Below are 15,293 nucleotides of genomic sequence, written 5' to 3'. Positions count from 1 at the left end.
ACACTATTATACTATTTTTCACTTACAGTATTGGTAGTAATGTACAGTATCAAAGGTTCATTATAAGATTATTATTATTAGTTTATTCAGTGCATTGCTGTCTAACGTTAGTCATAAAGATGAACAGAAAGATTTGCCCTCAATCTAGCTACAGTATCAGAGCACAGTTATCTGTGAAGCTCCTCCCACGTGTAGTTTTTTTCTGTAGTGTTCAGTTGGAGAGGACGAGTGCTTGGTCGACATTTTAGCTTTGCATCATCAGGACTGACGTGGGGACTACGTGGCTCGAGCCATCCACTCCTACCGTAATTAGTGACGAGTCTGACTACGTAACTTATAACTTTGGTAAGTTATTACACAGTAGCGTACTCGTGGGACAAGGCAAGAAAAAAGGAGAGACAGAATGTTCACCGTTTACAATGACGCATGGACAAACTTTCGATTCGTAGTCGGAATCTACTTCCTGCTTGTTAGCCAGCTGAACAACTTCATGCACAGGCACGAATTGAACAGTTTTGGGCTTGTTAGCTGACATGGTAGACAGATAAATAAATGTCTGACCAACCAGCGACCGTATATTACTCCTTTTTTTTTAAGTTAACAACTGCCGCCTGCTACTAGCTAGCTGCTAGTTACATTAGCTAAAAAAAAAGCTAACGTTACCGCCCTTCATGCGTTTCCGTGCGAGTCGCAATTTCTCTTTCGAACAGCTGCATAGCTAAACTACACAACTATATTCGCGTTCTCTTTTTGGAAAGCTAGCTAGCCAGTGTAATGTCTGGAATGGAATAAACGGAACGGTATCAAAGAAATGGAAACCATATGTTTGACTCTGTTCCATTGATTCCATTCCAGCTATTACAATGAGCCCGTCCTCCTATAGCTCCTCCCACCAGCCTCCTCTGTGGCATATGTTCTCCAACAAGCAAAGAGTGAGAAAGTTACAAGTTACATAAAAGTGACTCCAAAATGACACAATACATTATTTACCATTCATTTCTATTGGGCACAAAATAATCTGAAACACAACCAAAACAAACAGCAAATGAATCCTACAAGTTTGTAGAGTCACAAGCTTTATGTAATTGTTGTGTGCTAGGAATATGGGACCAAATACTAAACTTTTGACTACTTTAATATACAAATAAGTGAATTTGTCCCAATACTTTTGGTCCCCTAAAATATTGTGACTATGTACAAAAGTGATGTAATTTCTAAATGTTTCATGGATGAAAATATCCTCAAATAATTAAAGCTGACATTCTGCATTTTAACCTCATAGTCATTGTATCATTTCAAATCCAAAGTGCAGGAGTACAGAGCCAAAAAACAACACAATTGTCACTGTCCCAATAATTACGGAGGGCACTGAATTTTAATATATTCTTAAACTTAACATACATTTAATTATCTAAGGGAGCTTCATTTATTTTAATCTAATAACCTAGATAAGTAGACTTTAATTGTGCTTAGCCTCATTTCCTGACATTTCCAGTCCGATGACCATGGACACAGCGGTTGCGTCGTCAAAGCAGGAGGGAAGTTTTGATGACTCTCTGTCTGATGAAGAACCAAGTCAGAGTGAATCCAACTCACCCACTGCAGTACTCACTCAGGTAGCTACTTTGTGAAGTGTGTGTTGTGGCCACTGTCACTCATCATCACTCTTATAATTCAGAGGTGTATCAGTGTCTAAATAGGCTGGTCCCAGATCTGTTTGTGTTTTTGCCAACTCCATTGCTCATTGTCAAGGCAAACATGACAATAAATGACAAGGCATTTGCATGATTGCACAAACAGACTGGCACTCAAGCTAGTTTAGACGTACTGATGATAGAGTTTACTTTCCTCAAATATTTCTCAAATATTGTTTAAATTGCGTGTAAAACGATTGAACATCTCATCTTCCTCTAGGTTTCAGGAACAGGAGACTCCGCTGGCATGACAGTGGTGCAGTTACCTGGTGGACAGACAGTTCATGTTCAGGGTGTCATCCAGGCTCCTCAGGCCTCTGTCATCCAGTCACCACAGATGCAGAATGTACAGGTAGCTAATAGAGCTCCATCCCTTCCCTATACCTTCAGGTTGCGCCCCAAATGGCACTCTATTCCCATATAGTGCACTACTTTTGACCACTGCTCTATATAGGGAATATATAATAATAATATATAATATGCCATTTAGCAGACGCTTTTATCCAAAGCGACTTACAGTCATGCGTGCATACATTTTTGTGTATGGGTGGTCCCGGGGATCGATAGGTGCCATTTGGGATACAGCCTCAAGTCACTCTAGTCTTCTTGGCTAAATTCAGTCAAAACTGCATTGTGTTATTTTACCCCATAGAAAAACCAAAGAATGGTTTTGCGTACTTGTAGCTAGTTTCTTAGCCTGAGTGCCAGTCTGTTTGTCCCATCATGCCAAATTCTTGTCACTCTTTGTCATGCCAAACATGCTTGGCTTGACAATGACAGCATTGAAGTTAGCAAAAGCACAAAGTTTAACCTTCATGTACACAGAATGTTGTATTGTGTCTGACTGTCTCTAAGACAACACACTTTCTGCTTGCAATAGACAAATCAGCACATGATGTCACCCTAGTTTTCCTTTCTTCTCTAAATTACAGAGTCTCTGTCCCAAAATGCACCCTATTCCCTATATATTGCACTATTTTTGACAAGAGCCCTATGGAGGAATGGTGTGCCATTTGGGTCAGAACCTGAGATTTCTACTGTTGTCAGAATTTGTTTTCAGCACTGGGAATTTCTTTCATTTTTCAGTATTCAGTAAGGCATTTTAAATGGAGGGAGGTGACCCTACACAGGGATCATATCTATGCATTACTTTCAGACTTCATAGTGTTTTTCTTTGCTCCAGATAACCTCCATAGCTGGGCTTGAAGATGGGGAGTCAGCAGTCACAGACACACAGAAAAGAAGAGAGATTCTCTCAAGACGGCCATCTTATCGGTTGGCAGACATTAAAACATCGCAAATATGAATTGTTCCCCCCCCCCCCCAAAGGACACCGTATTCCTTATATAGTGCACTACTTTTGACCAGAGACCTATGGGCCCTGGTTAAAAGTAGTGCACTATAAAGGGAACAAGATGTTATTTGATAAACAACTATTGACATTTAAAAACAATCCAAGCAGAGTACGGTAGTTTATTATGTGCTTTCCTCTTTCCTTCAGAAAAATCCTCAATGAACTATCATCAGATACGTCCTCAATTCCGAGAATTGAGGAGGAGAAAGCTGAAGATGAGGTTCCACCCTCCAGTGTCCCTTCAGTTCAAGTGCCAACTTCAATTTATCAGACCACCGGTGGCCAATACAGTGAGTTTCATTAGGCTTTGGTCAAAAGTAGTGCACTATACAGGGAATAGGTTGCCATAGTTGGAACGCAACTATGGTCAAAATGTTGACGTGCACTCACTATTGTGACAGTAAGGGTTCTCCCCAAAGAATGTAAGAGTTAGTGATGCGCGGGTTGACTCATAATCCGCAGTCCCCGCAGTTATATCCGAGGGGTGTGCGGGTTTAGGGTAATTAAATATTGGGTGGGTTGAATAAAGTGAAAATAATACCTTAAAGAATCCATATTTATATGCAATTTATTTCTATATGCTACATTGAGGTTTTTCTTTCATTATTTTAGGCTATCTGGCATTAGTGCGTAAGCCTAAACTTTAGGGCCTAACTGTACACACGCCAAATAGCCTACACGCCAATCACCAAATGCTTTTAGGAACGGGCAGAAAACATTTTCGTTGCAGAAAACGTTAACATTGATCCACAGAGGCAAAGAGGACAATATTGACATTTAATTCAATAAGAGAAAAGCTGTGAAATGGAGAGTTGAAAATAAAGAAATGGGAGGGCCAGAAAAGTCATGTTTGGGAAATGTAAAAGAGGATGATAGCAGTGTGGTTATGTATGTTATATGTGATGATTGTGAGGCGCTATACACATTCGACAGTCACAAGACGGGACTTCAAATAGGCCTATGGCATGTCAAGGGAACTGTAGCCTACTGTTTAGATGGGTTAAATGGAAACTGAAATCTGGACACTGACTATAGATCTATAACCTCTCACATAGCCATAATATTAAGTCCTGCAGATTTAAGCATTTCTTGCAGTAAAATGATCAGCATCATAAAAGCTGATAGTATTTCAACCACATAAAATATGCATCATAGCCATATTGAAATGTTATCAGAAGCATGTTGTTTTCACAGCTTTTTGTTTCCTTATAACCGGTCAAATTGATGTAGTTTGGAAATGTTGCACAAATTCTTTCCCGTTTTTTAGTTGAGTTATTGCATTCTCTTCCCGGTCCCTAAACGTCTTTGCTCTACGAAAGAAGCAGAGATCACAGAGAACTTCAACCTATCGATGTATGACATTATTCTGGTGAACAGTTTATTTAGTCTTCTAGGGCAACATATAATGACAGAAGAGAAGCTGCATGTATCTAATTATAGACAATTTGACTAACAAATAGCCTACCAAAATGTCAGAAAATATAAGCAGAAATATATCAAAATCAGGCAAAAAGTAATCTTGCACCCCCTTTCAAAAAATCGTTCCGCATCTCTGACTGTAACCTACAGCGCATTTTCTATATCAGCGGTTTAGGGTCGGGCCTCAGATGTTCACTTTATCACATATAGTCACCCGTGCACCACTAGTAAGAATGGCGCTGCGCTTCCTTGTAGACTGGCTGTGCCACTTTGTAATAAAAAGTATTACAAAAAATAGAATATATATACACTACATTACCAAAAATATGTGGACACCTGCTCGTCGAACATCTCATTCCAAAATCATGGGCATTAATATGGAATTGGTCCCCCCCCGTTGCTGCTATAACAGCCTCCACTCTTCTGGGAAGGCTTTCCACTACATGTTGGAACATTGCTGCAGAGACTTGCATCAATTCAGCCACAAGAGCATTAGTGAGGTCGGGCACTGTTGTTGGGCAATTAGGCCTGGTTCGCAGTCGGCGTTCCAATTCATCCCAAAGGTGTTGAGGTCAGGGCTCTGTGCAGGCCAGTCAAGTTCTTCCACATCGATCTCGACAAACCATTTCTGTATGGACCTCACTTTGTACACAGGGACATTGTCATGCTGAAACAGGAAAGGGCTTTCCCCAAACTGTTGCCACAAAGTTGGAAGCACAGAATCGTCTAGAATGTCATTGTATGCTGTAGCGTTAAGATATCCCTTCACTGGAACTAAGGGGCCTAGCCCGAACCATGAAAAACAGCCCCAGACCATTATTCCTCCTCCACCAAACTTTACAGTTGGCACTATGCATTGGGGTATGTAGCGTTCTCCTGGCATCCGCCAAACCCAGATTTGTCCGTCAGACTGCCAGATGGTAAAGCGTGATTCATCACTCCAGAGAACGCGTTTCCACTGCTCCAGAGTCCAATGGCGGCGAGCTTTATACCACTTCAGCCGATGCTTGGCATTGCGCATGGTGATCTTGGGCTTGTGTGCGGCTGAAAGGCCATGGAAACCCATTTCATGAAGCTCCCAACAAACAGCTATTGTGCTGACGTTGCTTCCAGAGGCAGTTTGGAACTCGGTAGTGAGTGTTGCAACCGAGGACAGACGATTTTTACGCGGTACGCACTTCAGCACTCGCCGATCTCGTTCTGTGAGCAACGGGTGTGGCTGAAATAGCCGAATCCACTCATTTCAAGGGGTGTCCACAATCTTTTGTATATATAGTGTGTGTAAACGGTGTGTACACTACCGGTCAAAAGTTTGGACACACCTACTCATTCAAGGGTTTTTCTTTATTTTTACTATTTTCTACATTGTAGAATAATAGTGAAGACATCAAAACAATGAAATAACATATATGGAATCACATAGTAACCAAAAAAGTGTTAAACAAATCAAAATATATTTTATATTTGAGATTCTTCAAAAAGCCACCCTTTGCCTTGATGACATCTTTGCACACTCTTGGCATTCTCTCAACCAGCTTCACCTGGAATGCTTTCCCAACTGTCTTGAAGGAGTTCCCACATATGCTGAGCAATTGTTGGCTGCTTTTCCTTCACTCTGTGGTCCGACTCATCCCAAACCATCTCAATTGGGTTGAGGTCAGGTTTTTTTTGGAGGCCAGGTCATCTGTTGCAGCACTCCATCACACTCCTTCTTGGTAGAATAGCCCTTACACAGCCTTAAGGTGTGTTGGGTCATTGTCCTGTTGAAAAACAAATGATAGTTCCACTAAGCCCAAACCAGATGGGATGGCGTATCGCTGCAGAATGCTGTGGTAGCCATGCTGGTTAAGTGTGCCTTGAATTCTAAATAAATCACAGACAGTGTCACCAGCAAAGCACCCCCACACCATAACACCTCCTCCTCCATGCTTTACGGTGGGAACTACACGTGCGGAGATCATCTGTTCACCCACACCGCTTCTCAGAAAGCCACGGCGGTTAAAACCAAAAATCAGCCATTTCTGAGGCTGGTAACTCTAGTGAACTTATCCTCTGCAGCAGAGGTAACTCTGGGTCTTCCATTCCTGTGGCGGTCCTCATGAGAGCCAGTTTCATCATACCGCTTGATGGTGTTTGCGACTGCACTTGAAGAAACTTTCAAAGTTCTTGACATTTTCCGTATTGACTTACCTTCATGTCTTAAAGTAATGTCGTTTCTCTTTGCTTATTTGAGCTATTCTTGCCATAATATGGACTTGGTCTTTTACCAAATAGGGCTATCTTCTGTATACCCCCCCTACCTTGTCACAACACAACTGATTGGCTGAAACGCATTAAGAAAGGAAATACATTCCACAAATTAACTTTTAAGAAGGCACACCTGTTAATTGAAATGCATTCCAGGTGACTACCTCTGAAGCTGGTTGAGAGAATGCCAAGAGTGTACAAAGCTGTCATCAAGGCAAAGGGTGGCTATTTGAAGAATCTCAAATATAAAATATACTTTGATTTGTTTAACACTTTTTTGGTTACTACATGATTCCATATGTGTTATTTCATAGTTTTGAGGTCTTCACTTTTATTCTACAATGTAAAAATAAAGAAAAACCCTTGAATGAGTAGGTGTGTCCAAACTTTTGACTGGTAGTGTAGCTCTGAGTAACCCATCACTTCTATAAACGTGTGTCCCTCCTCAGTTACCATCACCCAGGGGGGAGCCATCCAGATAGCCAGCCCAGGCAGTGAGGGTCTGCAGGGCTTACAGACTCTGGCCATGTCCAACTCAGGTACCCCCCAGATCCTGCAGTATGCAACCCAGGCAGGGGACTCAGGACAGCAGTTCTTCTCTGTACAAGGTGGCCAGGTGGTGATACAAGGTAGGAACAACTGTACCTAAATTAACTCCATCTTGACTCTGGTCAAAAGTAGTGCACTATGTAGGGAAAAGTGTAATTCATCAAGTCATAGGTTTGTATTAATTTGGCAAATGAACAAAAGGAAGCTGGAGCTTGACTAGTTTGTCTCTAAAAAGTGTAAAGGATGGCTGGTTGACCCTTTAATGTTACTATGTAACCAGTGTTATGATTTAACAGTAGAATATATTTGAATGATGTCAGAGTAATGTAGACTTTTTTCCCTGAGGGGTTTCAGTAAAATGTCAGTATTTATATCAATCCAATAACTGAAACATTTCCCGCTTTTTATTATTTAAAAACCTCTCTGTTAGGCTACTTCTTAGGCTGAACGTATTGACCTTATGTTCCAGAGAAACAAATGAAAAAGCTTAATAATCATATAATAATAACAAGTAGTAAAACCGAATCCCCACTTGGGCACAATATCCTCTTGTTTGTTCTACGTCGCCTAGTTGCGTCATAGGGTCTAAAAATATTCAGCTAGCCGTGCCTCCCTCACCCTTATCTTGCTGCATTGTGTTGCTCCACTTTAGCATTTGATCCAGGAGCAGAGCAGGGGGATGGGGCCTAGAGGCAGATTGTCTTATTGACTTCAGCAGGGCCAGTGATGTCATTGTGATGGCAGTGTCCTTAATTGTAATTTTGTGCAAAGTTGATGGGTGAACACTCCATGTAGAGAGCAGGCAGAGAGAGAGAAAGACACACAGTCAGATAGATAAAGAGAGAGAAAGTGTGTGATTCTGTGGATCCTGGATTGTTAGAGAGTAGAAGATATGGCTGTTACTGGAGATGAGACTGAATCAGGTATGTAATAATCTTTTAGTCCATTTTCCTTTGTCAGTATTTCTCAGACTTTTAGTTTAATAGCAAGTTAAATGTATAATGCTGGCAGTGATAGACAATGTATACCTGCATTGCTGTTCAATTGAGAGATGTACCTGCATTGTTTCTGTATTTAGAGGGCTAAATTAGTGAGGAATTACTTTAAAGTTTGGTTGGTTAAGTGTCTTTACATAACTTTTAGAATGTATTCAAAAGTGTGTGTAGTCTACCATAGTTATTAAGTCATAGCAGTTGGCTTAGTTGGAAGCCTCTGAAAGCTGTGTTTCAGAGTATTTTTTCCCAAGTTACCTTATTTTTAAGAGAGCAGAGGAAACCAATAGCAAACTGAATGACGTGTACTGACTAACTAATTGAGGTTAATAGATAGCTACTACAGATGCATCCTGCCCCAGTTCTCTCTCTATGAGACTTGAAAACATTACAAGGGTACTGTATAATTACCATTAAACATTCCTATAGTGAAAAGCTAGACATTATGTTGACCGAACATGGCAGTAAGTGTTTAGTTAGCTTGCTCAACCCAGTTCCTGTCTGTCTGCCTGCGTGCCCCCTAAAACACTCAAACAGAACGCTTCTCTGGAGCTGCCAGGCAGAGGAGGGGTAGAGGTGGCGTTGACGTCACTCCGGTTTCCTGGAACCAGATGGGGCCAGGGAAACGAGAATGCTAACTGTCGAGTGAGACTCACATTGACGTCAGCCGGGAGTCATACTGTGATTCCAGACAGAACAGAGCCCTCTGTGGGAGCAGTGAGAGAGCAGTGATCACAGCTTCAGCGCTACAAGCTTAGTCATCCACTCAGATAACATCAGGAGAGAGAAGAGTCAGCCTCGTTTATCCCTTCAGATCTGCAAGCTGTTACTTGCTCACTCGTGCGTTAAAACACGAGTGCAGTGGTGGCATTTGGGGCTATTATAAATTCATAAATGAAAAAATAGTAAAATGTTTTGTTGCGAAAATATAGTTGTTTTGAATAAGTGTTTTATTTTTATTTATTTAAAAATAAATAAATTAGGGGGTAGATCAGCTTTAATATTGCAGATAGATTGATGGAAGTTACAATGTAATTGTCTGCATCACTTCCAATCCCCCATATGTTTTTTCTTTCTCGTAAATATATATATATACAGTGGGGAGAACAAGTATTTGATACACTGCCGATTTTGCAGGTTTTCCTACTTACAAAGCATGTAGAGGTCTGTAATTTTTTTTATCATAGGTACACTTCAACTGTGAGAGACGGAGTCTAAAACAAAAATCCAGAAAATCACATTGTATGATTTTTAAGTAATTAATTAGCATTTTATTGCATGACATAAGTATTTGATACATCAGAAAAGCAGAACTTAATATTTGGTACAGAAACCTTTGTTTGCAATTACAGAGATCATACGTTTCCTGTAGGTCTTGACCAGGTTTGCACACACTGTAGAAGGGATTTTGGCCCACTCCTCCATACAGACCTTCTCCAGATTCTTCAGGTTTCGGGGCTGTCGCTGGGCAATACGGACTTTCAGCTCCCTCCAAAGATTTTCTATTGGGTTCAGGTCTGGAGACTGGCTAGGCCACTCCAGGACCTTGAGATGCTTCTTACAGAGCCACTCCTTATTACCCTGGCTGTGTGTTTCGGGTCGTTGTCATGCTGGAAGACCCAGCCACGACCCATCTTCAATGCTCTTACTGAGGGAAGGAGGTTGTTGGCCAAGATCTCGCGATACATGGCCCCATCCATCCTCCCCTCAATACGGTGCAGTCGTCCTGTCCCCTTTGCAGAAAAGCATCCCCAAAGAATGATGTTTCCACCTCCATGCTTCACGGTTGGGATGGTGTTCTTGGGGTTGTACTCATCCTTCTTCTTCCTCCAAACACGGCGAGTGGAGTTTAGACCAAAAAGCTCTATTTTTGTCTCATCAGACCACATGACCTTCTCCCATTCCTCCTCTGGATCATCCAGATGGTCATTGGCAAACTTCAGATGGGCCTGGACATGCGCTGGCTTGAGCAGGGGGACCTTGCGTGCGCTGCAGGATTTTAATCCATGACGGCGTAGTGTGTTACTAATGGTTTTCTTTGAGACTGTGGTCCCAGCTCTCTTCAGGTCATTGACCAGGTCCTGCCGTGTAGTTCTGGGCTGATCCCTCACCTTCCTCATGATCATTGATGCCCCACGAGGTGAGATCTTGCATGGAGCCCCAGACCGAGGGTGATTGACCGTCATCTTGAACTTCTTCAATTTTCTAATAATTGCGCCAACAGTTGTTGCCTTCTCACCAAGCTGCTTGCCAATTGTCCTGTAGCCCATCCCAGCCTTGTACAGGTCTTCAATTTTATCCCTGATGTCCTTACACAGCTCTCTGTTCTTGGCCATTGTGGAGAGGTTGGAGTCTGTTTGATTGAGTGTGTAGACAGGTGTCTTTTATACAGGTAACGAGTTCAAACAGGTGCAGTTAATACAGGTAATGAGTGGAGAACAGGAGGGCTTCTTAAAGAAAAACTAACAGGTCTGTGAGAGCAGGAATTCTTACTGGTTGGTGGGTGATCAAATACTTATGTCATGCAATAAAATGCAAATTAATTACTTAAAAATCATACAATGTGATTTTCTGGATTTTTGTTTTAGATTCTGTCTCTCACAGTTGAAGTGTACCTATGATAAAAATTACAGACCTCTACATGCTTTGTAAGTAGGAAAACCTGCAAAATCGGCAGTGTATCAAATACTTGTTCTCCCCACTGTATATACATATACATACATATACACATACATACATATAAATACATATACATACAGTTGAAGTCGAAAGTTTACATACACCTTAGCCAAATACATTTCAACTAAGTTTTTCACAATTCCTGACATTTAATCGTAGTAAAAATACCCTGATTTAGGTCAGTTAGGATCACCACTTTATTTTAAGAATGTGAAATGTCAGAATAATACTAGAGAGAATGATTTATTTCATTTTTTATTTCTTTCATCACATTCCCAGTGGGTCAGAAGTTTACATACACTCAATTAGTATTTGGTAGCATTGCCTTTAAATTGTTTAACTTGGGTCAAATGTTTCGGGTAGCCTTCCACAAGCTTCCCACAATAAGTTGGGAGAATTTTGGCCCATTCCTCCTGACAGAGCTGGTGTAACTGAGTCAGGTTTGTAGGCCTGTTTGCTCGCACACGCTTTTTCAGTTTTTCTATAGGATTGAGGTCAGGGCTTTGTGATGGCCACTCCAATACCTTGACTTTGTTGTCCTTAAGCCATTTTGCCACAACTTTGGAAGTATGCTTGGGGTCATTGTCCATTTGGAAGACCCATTTGCGACCAAGCTTTAACTTCCTGACTGATGTCTTGAGATGTTGCTTCAATATATCCACATAATTTTCCTTCCTCATGATGCCATCTATTTTGTGAAGTGCACCAGTCCCTCCTGCAGCAAAGCACCCCCACAGCATGATGCTGCCACTCCCGTTCTTCACGGTTGGGATGGTGTTCTTCGGCTTGCAAGTAACCCCCTTTTTCCTCCAAACATAACGATCTTTGTCCCCATGTGCAGTTGCAAACCGTAGTCTGGCTTTTTTATGGCGGTTTTGGAGCAGTGGCTTCTTCCTTGCTGAGCGGCCTTTCAGGTTATGTCGATATAGGATTCGTTTTACTGTGGATATAGATACTTTTGTACCTGTTTCCTCCAGCATCTTCACAAGGTCCTTTGCTGCTGTTCTGGGATTGATTTGCACTTTTCGCACCAAAATACGTTCATCTCTAGGAGACAGAACGCGTCTCCTTCTGAGCAGTATGATGGCTGCGTGGTCCCATGGTGTTTATACTTGCGTACTATTGTTTGTACAGATGAACGTGGTACCTTCAGGCGTTTGGAAATTGCTCCCAAGGATGAACCAGGCATGTGGAGGTCTACAATTTTTTTCTGAGGTCTTTGCTGATTTCTTTTGATTTTTTCCCAGTTATCCACCCAGTAACCAGAAAAATGATTGTCTTAACATAACCCCCCCCCCCCCCCCTTGACAGTATACTACAACATTCTATAGTTATAGTAAGTACTACACATGATCGAGGGACAGTTTAGTGTGTAGTATAGTATTCTACAGTATACTACAGAATTAATTAGTAAGTACTGTAGTAAACTAGTATTTTTTGATGTGGGTACTCAAACCACACAAAAGCTAACCACACAAAAGCTAAATCTGTGCTTAGGCCTACTCTCCCTAATGTGGCAGCTGTGCTGTGATCTTAAATCTGGCCGTAGAAAAATAACATCATTTAAATTAGGTTTGGTTTTCTTAATTCACTGTCCGTTGGAATCTGGGCTTGTATGGTTCTTTAACAGAAAAAGCAGTAAACAAGTGGTCAGTTGTTGTTTTTTGTCATTAAATGGACCCATCTACATTATTTGTGTTCAGCGTTTGTCTAATTTATAGTCGCTTATCCTCTAAGTAGATAGAAGATGAGAAATCTGTGTGATTGAAGGAGTAAAAAAATACAGCACTTGGTTTTTGCCCCAGCGAGCTAAATACACGTAGGTGGTCAATACAAGTGAGAATTTGTTCTCCAGTGACCACCTTGCTTGAATAAATGACTTAATGACTTCTAATTCTGATGTCCTGTCTGTCTGTGCAAGTGATGAACTTGGTTCAAAAAATGACTATTAAAACTAACCCTGACGTTCTGTTTGTGTCCCCTAGCTGCCACTGGAGATATGCCAGCATACCAGCTGCGTTCGCCCACCTCTTCGGGCCTGCCCCAGGGCCTGGTGATGGCTGCTTCCCCAGGCTCCCTGTCCATGCACAATCCCCCGGTGCACACTGAGGAGGTCACACGCAAGAGGGAGGTCCGCCTCATGAAGAACAGGTGAGACAGACACAGGTTGCATCCCAAATTGGCACCCTATTCCCTTTATAGTGCACTACTTTTGCCCAGCCCTGATCAAAAGTAGTGCACTATAAAGGGAGTCTGGTGCCTTTTGGGACGCTCTGAATTTGGCCAACAACTGCAAAAAGGGGAACAGATTTCAAAATCATTCATACTCCTCATTCTCAGTTTCCTGTAGATTTTTAAAGCACCCCTTTGATAATTGATTATCTATATAGGTTGAGTGGATGTTATGTGGAGTCTCTGAAGTGTTTTTGTTCACTTTTGATTGGTACTTACAGCTGGGATTTCTCCCACTGTCCATCTCTTTTCCCCTGTCTTCTCTAGGGAGGCTGCACGGGAGTGCCGCAAGAAAAAGAAAGAGTATGTCAAGTGTCTGGAGCACCGTGTGGCCGTGCTGGAAAACCAAAACAAGACCCTCATCGAGGAACTCAAAGCACTAAAGGACATTTACTGCCACAAGAACGAATAGCTGAGTAGCTGCGCTCAGCCTTGTGCCAGGAGAGAGAGAGAGAGATCCTACTGAGAAAGCACAGAGTGCAGTTTACAGATTGACTGCTGTAAAAAACAGACTCTGGGACAAAAACTACTTTCACTGTCTTTGTTTCTCGTCTACTCCGCTTGTTCGGGCCCAGTCACTTCGATGCTGCACCAGAGGTTGTTAGGCGGCCATAGGCTTGTGCTCTCCGGGCTGAAGTCAAGTCCTGCTCTGGACAGGGCCCCTGTCTGTCCTCACTCATGCGCTTGTATGTGAATACACAAGTGTCGCCCAGCCGCGTTTGCTTCTGCTGTTTGCAGGGAGGCAGCCAATGAGAATCCAGCCTGCGGAAGAAGAGGAAGAGGAAGTAGATATGCTTCCAGAAGGCACACCGCTCACCACCACTGGCTCACCGCATTGGAGAAGCAGAAGCTGCGAAAGAGCCTCACTATCAACCAGCAAGTTCACATTAAGTGCACACAGACTCACCAGCAACCCAACCTACCTTAGCCCGAGTGCCAGTCTGTTTGTGCTGTCATGCCAACTCCTTGTTACTCTTTGTCACATTTGGCTTGACAATGAAAGCATGTGAGTTGGCAAGATTACAAACAGATCTGGGACCAGGCTAAACCTACATATCTTTACTTGTCACTGCTAGCTAGAGTTGTACTTCTTATATTACTATACTACCTTTGTGAAATCAGATGGACCTCTTCTTTCAGGACAAAGTGTGACGAGTAAATTCAAGTTTTGAAATTCTGTATTTGGCTATTTGAGTGTCAGTTGGAGTTGTCTAATGACTTAACCTGTTACCTGAATCAATGTGTAAGACCCAGTGTCAAGGATGTGACTATACGCCTTTCAATTGATGGTCTCTTTTCAAACAACACAGTTCAATTTAAAATATAAAATAAACATGCCGCGCCCATCGGAGGAGTGTATATTAAATAATTATATATTTCTAGCCATTGGAGGAATCTTATGTCACCAAGACCATTTTGAAATGACTACTGCTTTACCGCTCAAAATTGCTACATTTAATGTTTACTGAATCGCTCACCAATCGTTGTCCCCTTTGTCTGTCTTGGAACAGTACTGTGCTGTGCCAGTGTACTGTATACATGTAAAAAAAAATAGCGCCGGAAGTGCTGATGTTTGGGTATTTTGAGACTCTTTATAAATGTTTTATGTGAATTAGTTGATAATAACAGATAGGATATGTCCCAAATGGGCCACTATTCCCTTTATAGTGCACTACTTTGGACCTGAGTTCTGTGGGCCCAGGTCAAAAGTAGTGCACTAAATAGGGAATAGTGTGCCATTTGGGATGTAAAAATAGAGTTCATGAGTGCTCTGTTTTAAAGGTATTGCCAATTTATGTCCATGAGAGCACAGACTTGACTATGATGATGATGCAGCTTCATGTTCTTTCCTCACACCAGTTCTGCTTGCAGTGATTTTGCAGCCTCCTGCTTGCTTTGAATTTCCATTAACCTTTATTTCTGTTTACAGGTATATGTCCTTTGTATGTTTGTTGTCAGGCCAATGATTATACAATTCAGGGGAGATGTCAAATAAATTTCATCTCAGTAAATGTTTTGGATAGAATTGAAAAGTATGTCAAACAGGTTAGCTCTTAAAACCAGTTGTTCAACTTATGTTTGAAGATTGTACAAATATACTATTTCTAATAAAATGTCCATACCAGA

At 41.7% G+C, this 15,293-nt stretch overlaps 1 protein-coding gene across 2 annotated transcripts; it reads left to right on the top strand.

Moving 5' to 3' along the window:
- Positions 1-230: 230 nt before the first annotated feature.
- LOC311147251 (cAMP-responsive element modulator-like) lies at positions 231-15,293 on the top strand. 2 transcript variants are annotated; one of them, XM_084183921.1, is made up of 8 exons: positions 231-345; positions 1,496-1,616; positions 1,915-2,046; positions 2,878-2,969; positions 3,196-3,338; positions 7,164-7,343; positions 12,920-13,085; positions 13,434-15,293. In XM_084183921.1, exons 2-8 carry the CDS (start codon positions 1,500-1,502, stop codon positions 13,576-13,578), a joined length of 975 nt encoding a protein of 324 aa, XP_084040047.1. In that variant the 5' UTR covers positions 231-345; positions 1,496-1,499; the 3' UTR covers positions 13,579-15,293. The 2 variants fall into 2 exon arrangements, with proteins under 2 accessions (XP_084040047.1, XP_084040048.1); XM_084183922.1 differs by lacking the exons at positions 231-345; positions 1,496-1,616; positions 1,915-2,046; ... (1 more) ...; positions 3,196-3,338; positions 7,164-7,343 and adding an exon at positions 7,909-8,186.

This window comes from Coregonus lavaretus, assembly GCF_964263955.1.
Source record: "Coregonus lavaretus genome assembly, chromosome: 19".
NCBI classification, from domain to species: Eukaryota; Metazoa; Chordata; class Actinopteri; order Salmoniformes; family Salmonidae; genus Coregonus; species Coregonus lavaretus.
Note: the sequence above shows the minus strand (reverse complement) of the source record. Positions and strands in the feature narration are given on the sequence as shown.

Bases quoted from the DNA above. Each gene is read 5' to 3' on its own strand.
- LOC311147251 (XM_084183921.1), top strand. From the start codon at position 1,500: ATGACCATGGACACAGCGGTTGCGTCGTCAAAGCAGGAGGGAAGTTTT. The intron at 2,970-3,195 runs GTTGGCAGACAT...TCTTTCCTTCAG, and splicing joins TCAAGACGGCCATCTTATCG to AAAAATCCTCAATGAACTAT. The intron at 3,339-7,163 runs GTGAGTTTCATT...GTCCCTCCTCAG, and splicing joins GACCACCGGTGGCCAATACA to TTACCATCACCCAGGGGGGA.